Genomic DNA, 18,524 nt, shown 5'->3' with positions numbered 1-18,524 from the left:
AATCTAGGAATAATAAAAACTATATAACCTGTGAAAGACTCATGTCAGTAGAAAGTAGGGAAAGGCCGCATTCGTCTGGTGAAGAATTAATCATACCCGGTTATTCTTCATTAGGTGGGCACAGCGATTCCACCTATAATAACAAACTCATGATGTGTTATGTAGTTTTGGTACATGCGTAACACAGATAATAAAATTGTTGAATTGTGACTATAAGAAATGAGTGGGAAAAAAACAAAAGTAGGGTATTGAAAGATGCTGGCAGGTCGCCATCGGCAGTGTTTATGAACGATCTCTCCAACTGGCTGTGTTGTTTACCAACCACCACTCCAGCTGGATGCATCAGTGTATCACACATCATAGTTCCTCATTTGTAGTTTTCAGAGGTAAGTTTATAAAAATGTCCAGTAGCTTTGGTAATCCAGGAATAATAAGTAATCTGTGAAAGACTTATTTCAATGGAAAATATGGATGGGCTGCACCCGTTTGGTAAGCTCAACAAATTGATGACTCGCACGATGACACGGAGGCAGCTGTGGGCAACATCGACGCTGCTTCTGTTGCCTCCACACTGAACTTTGAAGGGTTCCATAGGGAGGTTGATGAGGAGGAAGCAGCATAGAAGCAGCAGCCAGCAGCACACTCACTTCATTTTGAGAGGCTGTAGTCCACCTCAAGCCTCGGAACCACTCCCCCTGCATCCTGCTTGCCCATTTCGACGGTAAACCAGTTTGGCTGTAGTGGCCTAAAGTTGCAAACAGCCAAGTTGCCTTACAGCCAAAATACAGGTTAGGGTAGGTACAGCCTAAATGTCTTCAGCCCAACAAGATCACAGTTGAATGGTCCTGATCTGCTCCCCCCTGCCCTGTACATTCAGTCAGGTAAGAATCTTACAATATTGTTCATTTCCAGTAAATATGCTTTACTAATTTCTTATCCCAGTTGTTAGTGTTCGCTGGTGACCAGTTTGATGTAGGGTTTGACCAGTTTGGTGTAGGTTTGGGGGCTAGGGAGGCAACTTTTCCAAGATGACAGACTCATAAGTAACTTTCCCCATAAGATTAGTTATTTTTAATTCGCGAAATTCTCAAATCGTGGCCTGTCCCCAGACTGCGATTTAGGAGATTCCACTGTATGGTACTCATTTCCTATCAAACTTGTGCTTGAAATCCTATCTCAGGAGGAGGAACCCTCGGGAATAACGAACTGTCGTCTTTAACGAACTTGGCTTTCCCACAGTTAGTTTTATATAGTAAGGGGCTACTGTACATGCATATATACCTTATAATCTGTGTTTCATTTCATCCCTAAATACCATATGTGATGAAAATATATCTACAGTATCCGTCTATCTATTGCCAGATGCCATAATCCCATAAGGGGTGGCCATTTGACTTAGAGTTATTTGTTTTACGGGGAGGGGCACTAACCCTCCACCAACCTACTTGTTGACACGTAGGGAGCATGTATGGTTTGGTTATATGGTTACCACCCAGCGTTGTAAATGGTTTCTTGGCTTACAGGAAACCATTTGACTTGTCACTCAGTGTAAAGCCACCTGTAAAGGAAAGAAATGCAATAAGAAGTGAAAGGAAAGATGGGAGAAATTGGATTATATAACTGATTTTTTTGTGCATGATGGGAGGGGCAGGAAGTCCTAATGTTGCAGTTTGCATGCCGACGAATTACCGTACTTATCATTCGCAATAATATTGACAGTGGAAATATCCATGTTAAGAACGTGAGTGACAGAACCGAGTCATTCACCTTCCTCATATTGCTTTATCAAGCTTGTTTTCTCCTTGAGGATGATTACCTAACTTTCTTTGCATACACTCACTGCCAGTATTGTTGTGATTACCATACATACTGTAGTTGTGACAGCAGGTTAAGTTGCAAAAGAATATCATATACAATAAAGCAGTGGATATAGCTGCAACAGACATTCATCATGGCTGTGTATCTCCAGCTGGAGGTTTAACAGAACTGTGCATTCAAAACACAGGTGCTAAGTCTACATGCCACAAATACTGTGCAATAATGCCAGTGCTTGTGCAGAAATTATCAAAATCTATCTGTCTATCTATTGCCAGACGCCATAATCCCGTACGGGATGGCCATTTGACTCTGAGTTATTTGTTTGACAGGGAGGGGCTCTAACCCTCCACCAACCCACTTGACACGTAGGGAGCACGTATGGTTTGGTTATATGGTTACCACCCAGCGTTGTAAATGGTTTCTTGGCTTACAGGAAACCATTTGGCTTGTCACTCAATGTAAAGCCACCTGTAACGTAAAGAAAAGCATTAAATAGTGACAGGAAATGGGAGAAATAGGAAGAGAGGATGGCAGGCACAGAAAAAGAATGATAAAGGCTAAGGAAGAAGTAGGCAGCACTACATCAAGTGAGTGGATGATGGTCGCCACCACCTACCACTAATTATCAAAATACTAATCCTTTATGTTTACATGTAACATTTTACAGATTACTGATATTGGAATTGTATGTTAAAAAAAAAAAAAATCTTATGCAGATAGAGGATTAGCTGTACTAGAAAGTTTACTGACCAATAGACGTATCTTAAGTCTCATTATTGTTCATTTTTTCACTTTTGTCATTAAGATTGGAGATGTGATTGAGAAAGCATTATCACTTTGAGGTTGTTTCGTGGGGAACAGCTAGGAGAAGATGAGGTGTGATTGGCTCCTGACAACATAAGGCTGACCTAAGTCTGCTGCTATTGGCCAGAGTATGACAGAGTGGAGTTTCTGTCAGTTGAGATGAGAGTTTTCTTTATGGTCTCTTACGAGAAGGTGTGTATCAGATTGTGGAATATTTCTTAAAAAAAAAAAAAAAAAAAAAAAAAAAAAAAAAAATATGTACAACTGGTGACACTTAATACTGTAGTGTAGAGATTTTAAATACTTGAATTTTTCTTGCGTACAGAAAACATTCATTTGTAGAATTGAGCATTCACATTAGCAGTATCGCATTTTTGCACAGTTTTTGCACCAGCATTTGTTATATTTAGCTGTTATTATTTTTATCCATATTCTGGTGAGCAAGCAAATTTTTAGCAGGCTAGTTTTTGCCACACCAGCCCAACTAGCTTAAAAAAAAAAAAAAAAAAAAAAAAAAAAAAAAAGCCAGTCTTGTTTTTACCTGTTATCCTCTCTCATTAATACATATTTGCATCATTTGGTAAGTACTTCCCTATTTTCAGAGTAGTTTACATTATTTTTTTCTCCAAATTTGTCACATTTTTCTTTTGTCACTGCTATTGTTATATACCAGTATTTTTTTTATTGCAGTATAGTCCGACTGTCGTCCGTCTGAATTCGTTTCTTACTTTCACTCCAACCCCTTCTTCCTTTTTTCTTCCAGTGCATGTTTAGTGTCCGTATCTTGATAATCTGTTCCTTTTGTACTAATCAGTACCTCACACAACTTTTAACATTATTTAATAAACACTTTTCATGTACTCTCCACAGATTTTCTTGTAACAAATTTGTCAAATGAGTGTGGTTATTTTTTTACTGCATTGTTCCATGAAAGAGGCAGATAGTTATTTGTTTGCTGTGTTGCAGGGGCTCATCCATCTCTCAGATTGGAAGGGAGTTCAAGCAGGTGGAAGTACAAATGGTACCAAGAGAAAGGTGTAATGCAGCTGTATAGGAGGCTTGCCAGCAGTGATGGCAAGCCCCCAGACAAGGCTGCCACCACAGCTGATCAAGCCACTTCCAAAACTGACCCCAGCATTACCACCAAGACATCAAGTTTATTCTCATCGAGTCCCTCTGTATCAGCGACTGCACGTCTCAAGGAGGCTGTTATAAAAGGTTACATTGCTTTGTTAGATAAAAAATAACAAACAGTTTTTTGCAGGCCAATAACTCATTTTTCTTGTACACTAAGAGAGACAGAGATACCTGATGCAAAGAAGAGGTCTTCCTTTTAATCAATGCTGATGTATAGAGGAGCTTAAATATCTCAAATCATGGAGACTAAGGCAAAGGGTATGAATGGCCAGTAAATGCAATACGTTTCATTTCGTTTTTAAAGGCTCCAACATGCTTACATGCGTCGCCCTTGGTCACCTAATGGCAGCTTTCCACGCTGCATGATCCATTGCCGCCTCCCTGTTCAGTTTCTTAACCTTGAGGTCACACTTAATGACCTCGTCCCATGTCTTTCTCGGTCTACCCCTCATAACCCCATCCCCAATATTAACACTTCTCACCCTCCTCACCCAATTATCATCCCCCATTCTCTCAACATGCCCAAACCATCTCAATCTACCTTTCCTCATCACAACACCAATACGCTCCAGTCCCATCCTACCTCTCAACTCCTCCACCGCAAACCCAGCCCCCCTAGACCTTGTACGCAGGGACGCACTACACATCCACCTAATCATTGTCATTTCTGTATGTCTGAGCCGGCGAATATCCTCCTCCTTTACTGCCCAGGTCTCACTAGCATACAGCATTACACTCCTAACACATGCTGCATACAAAGGCTTCTTAGCTTATAGGGAGAGCCCTCTCAATGTCAGAAGCGGCAAGAGCTCCCTGAGCTTCTTCCAACCACTTCTACCCTAGCCATAGTGCTAGCTCCAGCCCCACCTCCAGCACACAACATGTCTCCCAAAAAACAAAACTCTTCCACACACTCAAGAGATTCACCAGCAAGTTCAATCCTTTCACGCCTGACAATCTCCACCTGCTTTCCCCGACACGCCGTACACATAAAATCAGCATTATCTCGCAGTCTACCTTTGATACCACTACATCTTTTGTGCACCCATTTATCACAAACATCGCACAAGATAGAAGCACTTCCCACGCCCTTGTGGCAAACTGCACATGGCTACTCTCCCTCGTTTTTGACAGTACCGCCACCATCCCTAGATATCATCACTTTTGTTTTATCTGCATTCACCCTTAAGCCTTTGTGCCCCATACCATCTCTCCACTTCCTAAACCTTTCCTCCGCCTCCCTTTCGTTCTTTGCAATCAACACCAATTCATCAGCATACAGTACAACATCTCTCATAACATCACCACCATTCGACAAGACCGGGCCGACGGCGGTGGCGGTGGACTCATCACCCTGGTACACAAATCCATCAACTTTGCAGATACCAGTGTACATACAAAGGCACTTCTCCCCCCACATGACACCACAACAGAAATGCAGTAAATCAAAATACAGATTGGTAACAAATCACATAACAATCGCTAACACATACATTCCCCCCCAATCGTCACCCACAGTACCACACAATTACTCACCACAGATACCCAACATCATCCTGGGTGGTGATTTCAACGCCAAGTCGTTGGCCTGTCATGTCAACAACCCTGACACAGACAGAGGGCTGGTACTACAATCACAGACAGACCATTTTTTCATAATAAACAACCTAGACCAACATACCCATATCCCACACCAAGCCCTTTTCCTCCCATCATCTCCAGACATCACCTTCTGCTTCCCAAACCTCGCCCCCACTACATCATGGGGAGTGGTCAAAACCCTAGGTTCGGATCACCTCCCAATCATCATCACTACCAAAACCAGAATCACCCCAGCTGGCCACAGACACACATACACTAATTATAAGAGAGCCAACTGGGAGGCCTTTGTAATTGAAACAGAACAACATTTTGAAACAGTAAACAGTACACCCATCGCAAACATCAACACCGCTGTGCACTTTCAATACAGTTATACAAAACGCAGACAAAAGACACATCCCTAGAGGCAACAGAAAGAGAGACAACCCCAACTTCACACCAGAAATTCAAGGCCTCATCAGACAACGGGACACACTGCGACACTCCCCAACACCCCATACACAAGACATCATACAACAAATACAAGAACTCAACACTCAAATAAACAATAAAATATCAGAACAGCAAACACTAAACTGGAAAAATTATCTCCAAACACTTGACCACAAAGCAAACATCAACAAACTCTACAAAACACTAAACAGCATCACACTTTCCAACAGCAACACCACACAATCACACGCTGCCATCACAGCAACAGACACCATATCCTCAAACAAACAACAAGCAAACACTCTCATCAATCACTTTTCACAAGTCAGCCATCTAACCCCCCATCCGGAAGACCGATGTATCATCAGACCTAAGAGACAGTTCCCCACAGACCCAGACTATGCACCCTTCACTTACAACCAGACGAAGCACATCATTAACAACCTCAAGCACTCATCTGCCTGTGGACCAGACAACATAAGCAACATTCACCTTAAACACTTAGGACCACAAGGCAAACTACAGCTACTCACACAACATAATACCCAACATCTTGAAGCATGGCAATATCATCACCATCCCTAAACTCAACAAAGACCCCACGTTACCCTCCTCACGTCGCCCCATCACACTCCTCTGCACCCCCTCTAAAGTCACTGAACGACTGATACTACAACTAGTCACACCTCACATTCCCCTAGCCCAGTCACAACATGGCTTTAGGCCACTACACTCCACAAACACCCTTCTTACAGACCTTACACAGAGAGTTTTTGATGGCATAAATTCAGCTAGGCCACCACACAGAACACTCCTAATCACACTAGACATTAGCAAAGCTTTTGATGCCATCCCCCGCCACAACCTCACAAACAAAATACTCAGCACAAACATGCACAGTAACACAAAAAGATGGCTGGCAAACTACTTAGCAGGCAGATGTGCACACGTAACATTTGCTGGTCAGTCTTCTAACATCAGAAACTTCACAAATGGCATCCCCCAAGGATCTGTTTTGTCCCCTACACTCTTTAACCTATACATACACGACGTACCCACACCCCACACACCACAGATACACATAGCTTCTTATGCAGATGATATAACACTTACATGTACACACCAAAATGCAAACACAGCTGCACACCTCATTCAACCTTACCTCAACACACTACACGAATGGCTCACCACAAACAGACTCAAAATAGCCCCAGCCAGATCTACAGTGACCCTTCTCACAAACTGGACAGCAGAACACAGTCACATCCCACACCTCACCATAAACAACACTCCCTTACCACACACACACACACACACACACACAAAATCCTTGGTGTAACATGCAATACATCAATGTCATTTAAACAACACATCACAAACATTAAAAATAAAATAACACCAAGACTCAGTGCTTGCCCATACAACATTTGGACACAACAAAGAAACCACCACCACAGTATACAAACAATACATATGTTCAGTGATGAATTATGCAAGCCCTGCCTGGGCTTCTAACCTCACCAAAACACACTACAACACTCTACAGACCATACAGAACAAGGCCCTAAAAATAATCACAGGCTACACAGCTACTACACCCACAGACCACCTACATCAAGAAACCAAAGTCCTCAAAGTCAAGGATCACCTAGACATGAGGGGCGCCCAGTTCCTTGCTGCAGCCTCAACAAACCCACAACATCCACTACAGTACATGGCGGCACATCCGCCCACACTAAGGCACATCAAAACAACACCCAGCACACAATATCATACACAAATACTGTCATCTCTTCCCCCTCGCCCACCTCAGACCAGCTTCCAGAAGTACATCCACACTTAGATCACTCGCCGCTCCATTCAGTCCCTTAAAGACAACACACAGCTGCATGCTCGGCCTCCTGACATCCACCCTTCTGAATCCTATCTTCCCCGTGAGGACAGGGTCCACCTGGCCAGGCTGAGATGTGGGCACCATCCAGCCCTCTTAAGCTACCAGAAGAGGCTGGATGACTCCGTCGCTGATGCCTGTCCAGGATGCAACACAACACCCCATACTATTAAGCACATTATGGAAGACTGCATTGCACACAATCACCTACGTCAACAACACAACATACACTCTTTGAGAGCTCTGTGGGAAAGCTTGGTCTCGGCCATGGCCTTCCTAAGGGACTCAGGGCTGTTCGGCCAGACTGCCTAGGGAACAACTACTACTACTACATCTCCCACGTGAGTCCGTTTCTAAAGTCACGTGAGAGGGCTTCAAGTACCATGATAAATAACATTGGACTCAAAACTGACCCCTGATGCATACTAACATTCACGGAAAACCCATCACTCAAATCTCCATTCACTCTTACCTGGGTGCGAGCACCCACATGCATAGCCATAACCACCCTAACCAGCCACTCCTCGAAGCCTAGCTTTCTCATTGACCACTTCACCACCTCTCTAGGGACTCTGTCAAAGGTCTTTCCCAAATCAACAAAAAGAAAATAAAGATCCCTTTTCCTACCAATATATTTTTCCTGAAGCTGTTGAACAATGAATATGGCATCAGTGGTCCCCCTACCTGGCATAAACCCAAACTGCATCTCCCTGGCATAAACCCAAACTGCATCTCATCAATATTCACTCTTTCTCTAATCATACCTTCTAAAACTCTCTCCATTACCTTCATTATCTGATCTAAAAGCCTTATACCTCTATAATTTCCTCCTTCCAGGGCATCACCCTTCCCTTTATACAGATTTACAAATACACTCTTCAGCCAATCATCTGAGACAACACACTCATAAATAATCAGATCAGTGACTAACCTCACCCTTATATCTCCTGAGGCCTTCAACATTTCGGCAGTCAACCCAGACACACCTGCTGCCTTCCCCAACTTCATCCTGCCTATTGCCTCACTCACAGTAGCAGCATCAATCAAAGGCCAAGGCCCAAACACTGGATCTGCTGGCTCCAAACCTTCCCTGTCCCAGTCAAACTCCTCATTCAGCAACCGGCTATAATGCTCTCTCCATGCATCCTTAATATCCTCACTGTTCACCATTACCCTTCCTTCATCACACACACTGCTTTCCTATAATATCCTGATTATCCCTCTTCATCTGATTTGCCGCCTTAAATATTATATTTTTCCTTTCTCCATGATATAGGTTATCAAGTAAAAGTCTCTGTGACGCAGACCTCGCCCTGTATACCTCTCTTCTAGCCCTACGCTTGGCAGCCGAGTATTCCTTCTTGCTACCACCCTTCTTCCATTCCCTGAAAAGCCTTCTTTTCTCCTTAACTGCAGCTTTTACACCCTCATCCCACCACCAAGTTTGTTTATGTCTTGGTGGTCCTCTTGTCCAGCTGCATGTTACGTCAGTAACTTTCAAGAGATTGTTCTTGAGGGCTCTGTACTGTTCATTAACGCCTTTGTTTACAGCTCAGACATGTGTAATGATCAGTTTGCATTTTCAGCCTTCTGTTATAACACATGGTTATTGTCATTTGATAATATCTGTAGCATAGGCTTGGACCTGCCAAGACTCCACAGAATATGATAAGCTGCAGATATAGATAATTTGGCATGGTACACTACAGGTAGGGTATTATGGTGAGAAAGAATACTTTTGGTAATTTCACAGTTTGTAGTGTGCTGCACTGAATGTCTTTGCTGCCATCCATTCAAATGCATAGGTGACTGATACATGATATACAATAAATAATGTAGTAAAGAGGGTAATGACATGGAGACAAGTGGCCAAAACAAAATGGCTTGTGCTTCTTACACTCGCGTGGTGGGGCTAACAGATGTTGCATGGCAGCACGTGAATCAGGCAGTTAATTCAGATTTTGCTAGCTGAGATTTTTTTTTCTTTTTCATTTTTCCATCCATCTTTCTATCCAGCATCTATTCCTGTATTGTCCCATTAGGAGCGTAGGAGCCCGGGGCTAGGCAGGTTGGTCATGACATTTAAGATGAGAGTGACCTGCCTCACTCATCCCCAAGTGGCATTAAGTGAGCAATAAACCCCAACCACCCCTTAGATATAAATCTTCATCGGCTCAATCTGAATGGAATGCCTTAATTGCCCACTAAACCACCAGGCGCTATAATTTGGTTATATGGTTACCAACCAGCATAGTAAATGGTTTCCTGGTGTATGCGAAGCCATTCGGCTTGTCACTCAGTGTAGAGTCAGCCATAGGCAGAAAGAAGAGGAAAGAAGGGAGGAAAGAAAGACAGAAGAGGAAGGAAGGAAGGAAGAGAGGAAAGGGCAGTTACCCAAGAGCAGTACTGCATCGAATGAGTGGATGGTGAGCACCCCCACCTATCACATTTTTATTTTATTTTATTTTTTGCTTGAATACATGCACTGTATTTTGACCAAGGCTTTTATGAGGGTATGCTGTACTCTGTAATGTATTTGCTGACCAAGTGAATAGATGTGTATTGTAGTCATATATTAAACCTGTCTTTACAAAATAAGGTAAAATGGGAGTTACTGGCATTCCTTCTGCAGCTGTTTTGTATCTCACTATCCTCACCTCCACTTCCTAAGATGTGAGGTGGTGTATTGCAAGTAATTATCTTTTTAGTTGTTGTAAGATGTTAATGGTATGTAGTACTGTACTTGTCATTCTAGTGTATTACTATAATTTGATATGACTTGTCCTAATATAGTGACTTATGTTTTTAGTTTTATTGGTGGAATATGTTATTTCTCACCAAGACTGACAGTTTTGTACCATATGTGGAATTGAGTGTAGTGTAATGAATAATTTCAGTGGTGCATAGGGTTTCACGATTATTTAGTGTGTGGTCAGTTGAATTATATAATACCTAACTCATGCATTTTTCAATTTTCAGTGATGCCACGGAAAAAAGAGAGAGAGAAATTTGACCCATCACACCCATCAACAGAACGTAACTTTATCACAGCCGTGAGGGCCATGTCAGAGTTTCTTCTGAAGCCATCAGACCTTGAAAACTTACGCAAGACTAAGAGGCGTTCACCCTTTGATAATGAGCCTCCCATCACTGTGTACTGGAGAAAGGATGTGGAAGCAAGGTAAGCTGTGCTGTGCAGTGCTGTAGTTAGCATGTTCTGTTACAAAGGAATACAAGTACAGTAATTCCTCCACTGTCCGATGTAATTGAGCCAAAGGCATGTCCGGAAAGTGGGTCCGTCCAGAAAGTGGGCCCCTGCCTCCTGGACTGGTACTTATGGACCCTAACCCAGCCTAACTCAGAAAACCACCTACATAACTCTCTACTGGACATGCATAGCACCTATTTAAGACCCTGTTCACACAAATAAGGGACAGAAAGTATGAAATAAAAGGAACCAGAGTGTGAGGAATTAGAAGTGAATAATGAAAATATTTAGCAGTGTACAGGGTACTCACAACACGTCCATGGCTGTTCGATACAAAGGTTAACTCTCCTCCTCTAAGGCTCTGGCAGTGGTGAAAATGCTCCTGAAGCACGTACTCTAATCTAGTGTTGTGCTCTACTTAATCCTATGCACTATGAGTTAAACAGGTAATTGTTTAACCCTGCACATTCTATTCTTGATTGCGCCACGTCAGTTTCAACTGCCAGTTTACACTCTGTACTTACTCTTTGCAATCTGAATTCTAATTTCATAACACTGCACAACACTGTAAATTCCCATGTGGTCTAGTGGCGAGGTATTGCAGTTTATTCACTGTTTATTCACAAAAACGAGCACATGCGGCATCCATTGAATGAGCGTCTACTCAGTATGGTAGTTAAGCGGTAACTGCCAACTGGGAAGGGATGGGGAAAGCAAGCAGCGAGAGTGAACTCAGCTGTTCAGCGCAGCGCATCAATTTTCAAACTACAGTGGGGCCCCTTGGATAGTGACCTTATTAGTCCACCAAAATGGCCGCTATCCATGAAATTGCTATCTGAGGGACAAACTTCTAAGCTAAAAAAATTATTACAGTCCTGGATTCCTTCAGCTATACCCCTAATTCCCTCCATTAACCATTAATATCGCGTCATATTTCTTCAGTAATAAGATAAACGTATACAACATATTCAAAGAAGATTAACAAACATACTTTTAATTCATTTTGAGTGCTTTGTGATAAATATAGTTATCAGTTGTAGTTATTGTACTGTGGCAACCTGCTAGAGCCGCTAAAAAATAAATACTGCATGCACTCCAGCTAAACCCTAAATTCCTACTGAGAACACTAATAAAATAAACTTGCACTTAACATGCAAAAGGATAAACAAGCTTTTAAATCACTTTTGCTATTTATTGTTAAAATTACTGTCGTGCCTGGTAGTTACTGTACCGCAGCAGCCTAGCGACCACGTCCCTGACTCTGCTCACTCTCCATCTCTCGTCCCTAGTCATCCTTTCGTCCTTCACATCGTAACACACGCAAATGAACTTCATTCTCGATGTGATGGGCCTCTGTTTCCTCATCTTCCCAACCATCATATAGGCCCTCCTCGAGCTGAACAGGGAGCATGTCGACATCTTCCTCTTCGTCTGACGAGGCATTCAAAATGGCTTGTCTTTGTTCCTCAAACCGTTCTTGCTGCTAACTTAAAAATTGTGTGATCAGTGTCTGCTGCCTTGCATTTATTTTGTCATTCAGGTTCTCGGTGAAGATTTTCACCAGATCTCAGTAATACACTAGGGCCTGGTCTCGACAGTTAAAATGGAGAGAGGTTACCTTGTCTTGAACTTCGGACAGTACGGCCAGGATTTCAGACAAATCCTTCACTGTTGGCTCATTTGGTTTCTTTTCTTCTTCCTTATCTGCTTGCACATCCTCTTCCTCTTCCTCATCATGGTTCAGCATCTCCTCAGCAGTTTCTCCTCAGTCTTCACCTCCTATTAAGTCCACAATTTCTTTGTCAGACACACACGAGAGTCCTGGCACTGTTCTGATGATGTCAGCAGTCTCCCGTGCCACCACCTGCAACTCCAGCCTGGCTGCCTCGCCCGCCTGTTTCAAATGTGGAAGCAGGGGGGCCCAAGCTTTTGCAATGGTGGCTTGATTGATATGGCCCCAAGCTTCACAGAATAAATCCACTGTATGCTTTATCTTAAAAGACTTTCAAAAGGCCTTGACGGACATTTCCTCTTGATCCTCTTCCTCTTGACTTGCTTCTTGATTGGGTTCACTGTCGCTAGAATTAGCCTCTTGGATCTCCTTCAGTTCTTGAAAGTTATCAGTCTTTTCCTTCAGTTTGCTGTGGAGCTTGCCATAGAAGAAGAGTTTAGTGTTAGCAATTAACTCTTGATCTAAAGGTTGAATTTTGGCGGTAGTGTTGGGAGGCATAAAAACAACCTGTATGCTAGGGTGGCAGTCTACCATGAAGCGAGCGTGCCTGGGTGCATTATCCAGGAACAACAATATTTTCCAGTCAATATTTTTCTTCTTGCAATACTCGCGAGTCTGGGGCACAAAACTCTCGTCTAACCACTTAACCCTCTCGCGCACGATAAGTTTCAGTAAGTTTTCCGGCGCACAATTTTATCTGCGAAGCTGCCCGGCCCGGCTGCCCGCGTGCAGCAGATAACACGTATTCTCTCCTTATTTTCGCCACCCAAACATCAATATACTGCCATGAAACCTATATAATCTTATTCATTGATGTTTGTTCTAGCTGATAAGCACCACAAAAAAACAGGAAAACCCGAATAAAACAATATTAGGCGGCCGTGAATAAACATTTCGCTACATCACGTTCACTTCCCAACATCACCATTCGAATGTTTTCCATCATACAGGAAAATGTTATTAGAAGTTTTTATAGAGAATTTCATCAGCTTTCTAAAGAGACAAATCCGGTTGTGATACGATTTGTAGTTTTCGAGAAAATAGCCAAAAATTGAAAGCCATTTTTTGAAAAAAAATCAAGGAGCTCAAACACTGAAATTTTCTCGCACATGTTATGTTTTTATTCCATAATATTATGCAGAATTTCACCAGCTTTCTAATGAGCACCTTTTGGTTTTGATACGCCTCATAGTTTTCAAGTAAATCGCCAAAAACGACTGGGAACTCACGTCCGTACGTCACTTTCGTCATGTGCGCATAGCATACGCAATACTCCCGCTTACTTAATGATTTCTTATCATAGATATTGCATTGTTGTGTCTTGTACATAAGTAGAATTTACTGCTCTTTATCATGGTTTGTACAGGAAATCGATACGTCCAATAGTTTTCGAGTAATTGGCCGACAGTGAGATTACTCCTCCGAGTGCCTCCGAGTTTACCGCTAGCAAGGAAAAAAACCAAGGCTGTTCCCTCAACTTTTCCAACAGAAGATGCTCCCAAAGGCTTATATTCTGCAAATGAACATACGTAGATTTTACTGCTCTTTATCATGGTTCTTACAGGAAGTCGATACGCCCAATAGTTTTCGAGTAATTGGCCAACAAAGTGAGATTACTCCTCCGAGTGCTTCCGAGTTTACCGCTAGCGAGGAAAAAAAAAAAAGTTTTCTTCCCCTTTGCCTAAAGACTATGCTCCCTTTTTTTTTTTTTTTTTTTTTTTTTTTTTTCATACTGTAAAATCTTCCAAGGTTGTTTTTTTTATGGTTGTAACCTACTACACATGAACACTTCTTTTTCCATGTTACTGCTAATGAAGCTTTACTTTCTGTCATATGTGTAATATGTAGAAGACGGTTATTTGCCTGAAAATTATAGGGATAATGATAATAGGTCACTATATATATCAACAAAATTTGGAGAACTCACTTCCTCCAGGGGTGTTGCTTGAGTTGTAGGACCTTGTGGGATTGGAAGATGAGGAGGTATGTAGTGTGTGTGTGTGTGTGTGTGTGTGTGTGTGTGTGTGTGTGTGTGTGTGTGTGTGTGTGTGTGTGTGTAAGTGTGGTAATGTGTGTGTGAGTGTGTGTGTGAGTGTCTGTGTTAGTGTGTATGTAAGTGTGTTAGTGTATGTGTGAGTGTGTGTGTGTGTGTGTGTTAGTGTGTGTGTAAGTGTGTGTGTGTGTGTGTGTGTGTGTGTGTGTGTGTGTGTGTGTGTACACTGCACTAGGGAATACTTCGCTCGGCATGGAAGTGTTCGAAGCAATCACCCACGCACAGTGCCACATCACAAACAGGACACATGTGACTTGTGTCCCTCCTCATCTTCACCAGGGAACACAGGGTGCACCGCAGCCTCCTCCGGTTGGGGATCCTCTTCCGTCGGTGGCCCAGTGTCGTATCCAGCCGCACTCTGTCATCGATGAAATGACGACGCTTGGCTGGCTGTCCTCCTGGTGTTCCCCGGTCCTGTTGTCCTGGAGGTGCAGCTGCAGGCCCGGGCATGGCAGCAGCAGCGGGTTCTCCCGACGGACCAGGAACCGGTAAAGGTTCTCTCAGCACCTGTGCTGGTCTTGCAGGCGATGGTGGTGCTGCCTCCTGTGGTGCTGCGACGGTGGTGTTGGTGCAGGAGCCGGTGGTGATGGCACCTGTGCTGGCGCTGCAGCAGGTGCCACAGGTGCTGGATGTCCTGCTGGCCGTCGGGTTGGAAGGTCAGGGGCATGGTGGATGACGTGCCCTGATGCGGGCCACTCTGCATCATCAAAGTAGAGGAGCTTGGCCACTATCTCCTCCACGAATTCAAGCAGACTGACTGACCCGCATGAGCATTTCTTGTACAGGGCGAACGCGTTGAAAATGTCCATGTGAATGAAGTAGAAGGTGATCTTCTTGGTCCATTTCACGGTCTGCTGCTGGATGGGGTAGTATTGGACCATCTGGTCGAAGTGGTCCACCCCCACCCATGTGTCGATTATAGTCATCCACCATGACGGGCTTGTCCACGGTCTTCTGGACATAGGTTGTCCTCCCGTCAGGAGCCCTGGTCTTCTTTCGAACCTGCTTCTGGATGGTGCCTGTGCTGTGGAAGGTGGAGACCATGTTGACAATACGCTTGTCCCTCCACAGCAACACCATCACGTTGTTCTTGTGCATCGCTGTCATACCCCCCACTGGCAGGTTCGTGGTCCTGGCGATGTCTTGCAGCTGCTTTGGTGCTCCTCTTGCCAGGTGTAGGGTCCCACACATGTAGGTTCCTGCACTGAAGAGGCGTTCGCACAGGGATACAGAGTTATAATAGTTGTCCATATAAACTCTGTATCCCTGATCCTTCAGCGGTTCTACGAGGCTCCACACGGTGGTCTCCAGCGTCCTCTTCTGCCCCGTATACACCTCGAAATTCCAGATGTAACCCGAGGAAGCCTCAGCCAGGATATACAGCTTGATAGAATACTTTGAGGGTTGTACACGCAGAAGCTTAGGCGCCCCTTCCACGACAGTGAGCCCTCGTCCAGGCTGAGGTGCTCCTCGGGTAAGTAGGTGTTCTGGAACCGCTGAAGGAGGTACTCCATCACCTTGCGAACCCTGATGAGCCTTCTTGATTGTCCTGGGGTATCGCAAGTGAGATGAAGGCATGGAAGTGTTTCAGGATCACCCTGAAACACCTTCCACTCATCACATGTGTAAAGAGGGGGTAGTTGTGGAGTCAGGATCTCATTCAGTAGTGCTGGATGCTCGGGAGATTCATCACCCCCATGAAAAAGTAAAGCCTCAGGAACTTGGCCATCTCCTCTTCTTTGCAGATGAACCATGCATCCAATGCAGTCCCCAGGAATGACGCGTAGCTGTTGGTCTCGTGGGTGAAATACATCAACAACTCCCTCATGAAGAACAGCTGGAAGAACTGGAGAGGAGTTGTTGGCGGATCCACCTTCATTCCTGGGGATCCTGTGAAGGGTCCATTAGCTGGTGTGAAAGGGCCACTGCTCCAACCTTCATCCATTGCTGCAACACCTCCCGCAATGGTTGCAGTGGGTCGGCGTACCGACACCCTTGTGCCACTTTGGACACCCCTTGGCCGTCCCCCATAGCCGGCCCATGGACCACGCCGGCCTCATTGAGGTGGTGAGGGTTCCGACGATGAGGAGGACGAGACTGTCTCCTGCTACTGGAAAACGTTGGGGGGGATTATCGTTGTTGGAGACAGCGCCCTTGTCGACTGGGCAGGGGATGACGACACAGTCGCCTCCTGCACCAGTTGCACCGCAGACAGTGCGCGCCGTGCAGGTGCCAGTGTCGTGTAACTTGGCCCAGCTTCCGGTGACATAGGCTCGGCCAAGGGGGAACTAGAGGCTTGAAGTGGAGAGACCATGATGGCTGTAGGAGCGAGAGGTCCCAGCAAAGCCGATGTCTGTCGTCCAAGTGAAGACGATGATTGGTCCGATAGTCCTGACACTGGTGGTGGCGGCGTCAGCTCCCGTCGTTCTTGAAGCACGGGCAATGCCACCTGAGGGGAATCCTCCTGGACCTCGTCCCATTCCTCCTCACTTGGGACATCGCTCAGCTCGTCCTCTACTTCGCTCTTGGTCTCCTCCGCAAATAGAAAACCTTTTGCCACTGGTCAGAAGACAGACCTTTCTTCTCCATCCTGGCAATCACTGACACAGAAAGTCAAGTCTGAGCTTTTTAGGTTCTCTGCTGAAAAGGAAGAGATATTATTCACTGTCACACAACTCCTTCCATTGAGAGTAGCACTACACACGTCATGTTATATCTTTCTGTACAGGAAATCGCTGCACCTTTTACAAACAGTTCATATAAAGGATAACTTTTCAGTGTTTTTTCACGGTCTCATACTTGTTCACTGGCGTCCGTGGGTGTGTGCCATATATATATATATATAGCTGTGATTATATCGGCATATGCTCCACAGGCAGGAATGGATGAATCAGAGAAAGATAGATTTTGGGATGATTTAATACGTGTAGTGGGTGGTATGCGGGATGATGAGATAGTGATTTTGGGAGGGGACTTAAATGGTCATGTAGGTGAAGCAGCACAAGGTTATGAAGGAGTGCATGGGGGATGTGCATATGGTCTAAGGAATGCAGAAGGGGAAAGGATACTCGAGTTTGGGGAGGCAACGGACATGATTGTCTGCAACACATATTTTAGGAAAAGAGACAGTAGGTTAATTACGTATGAGTCTGGGGGAAATAGCAGTCAGATAGATTATTTTCTGGTTAGGAGGGCCGATAGGAGGTTAGTAAGGGATGTTAAAGTTATAGGAAGTGAGGAGTGTGTGCAGCAGCACAAACTATTGATTTGTGATATGGTGCTTAAAGAACAAGTGATAAAAAAGAGGACTTATGTACCTAGGAGGAAAATATGGAAGCTGAAAAACCAAGTAGTAAGGGATGCCTTCTATAGCGAGTTGAGGAGAGTGGTGGCTGAATAGGGAGCTGTAGACAGAGGCGTTAATGAACAGTACAGAGCCCTCAAGAACAATTTCTTGAGAGTTACTGATGTAACATGCAGCTGGACAAGAGGACCACCAAGACATAAAGTAACTTGGTGGTGGGGTGAGGGTGTAGAAGCTGCACTTAAGGAGAAAAGAAGGCTTTTCCGGGAATGGAAGAAGGGTGGCAGCAAAGAGGAATATTTGGCTGCCAAGCGTAGGGCTAGGAGAGAGGTATACAGGGCAAAGTCTGAGTCACAGAGACAATTACTTGATAACCTAAATCATGGGGAAAGGAAAAATATATTTAGGGTGGCAGGTCAGGTGAAGAGGGATAATCGGGATATCATAGGTGAGCAGTGTGTGAAGAATGATGAAGGAAGGGTAGTGGAGAACAGTGAGGATATTAAAGATGCATGGAGAGAGCATTATAACCGGTTGTTGAAG

At 44.2% G+C, this 18,524-nt stretch overlaps 1 protein-coding gene across 1 annotated transcript in view; it reads left to right on the top strand.

The window, feature by feature from the left end:
* The first annotated feature begins 3,662 nt into the window (after positions 1-3,662).
* ZnT49B (solute carrier family 30 member 9) overlaps positions 3,663-18,524 on the top strand; it is a 310,034-nt gene continuing 295,172 nt past the window's right edge. Inside the window, exons 1-2 of the mRNA XM_080278894.1 lie at positions 3,663-3,840; positions 10,664-10,865. Coding sequence (XP_080135020.1) covers positions 3,663-3,840; positions 10,664-10,865 — 380 coding nt within the window. The remainder of the gene's footprint in view (positions 3,841-10,663; positions 10,866-18,524) is intronic.

The sequence above is a fragment of the Coenobita brevimanus genome, chromosome 75 (genome assembly GCF_032717465.1).
Source record: "Coenobita brevimanus isolate Jiangsu-jjx chromosome 75, ASM3271746v2, whole genome shotgun sequence".
Lineage (NCBI taxonomy): Eukaryota > Metazoa > Arthropoda > Malacostraca > Decapoda > Coenobitidae > Coenobita > Coenobita brevimanus.
Note: the sequence above shows the minus strand (reverse complement) of the source record. Positions and strands in the feature narration are given on the sequence as shown.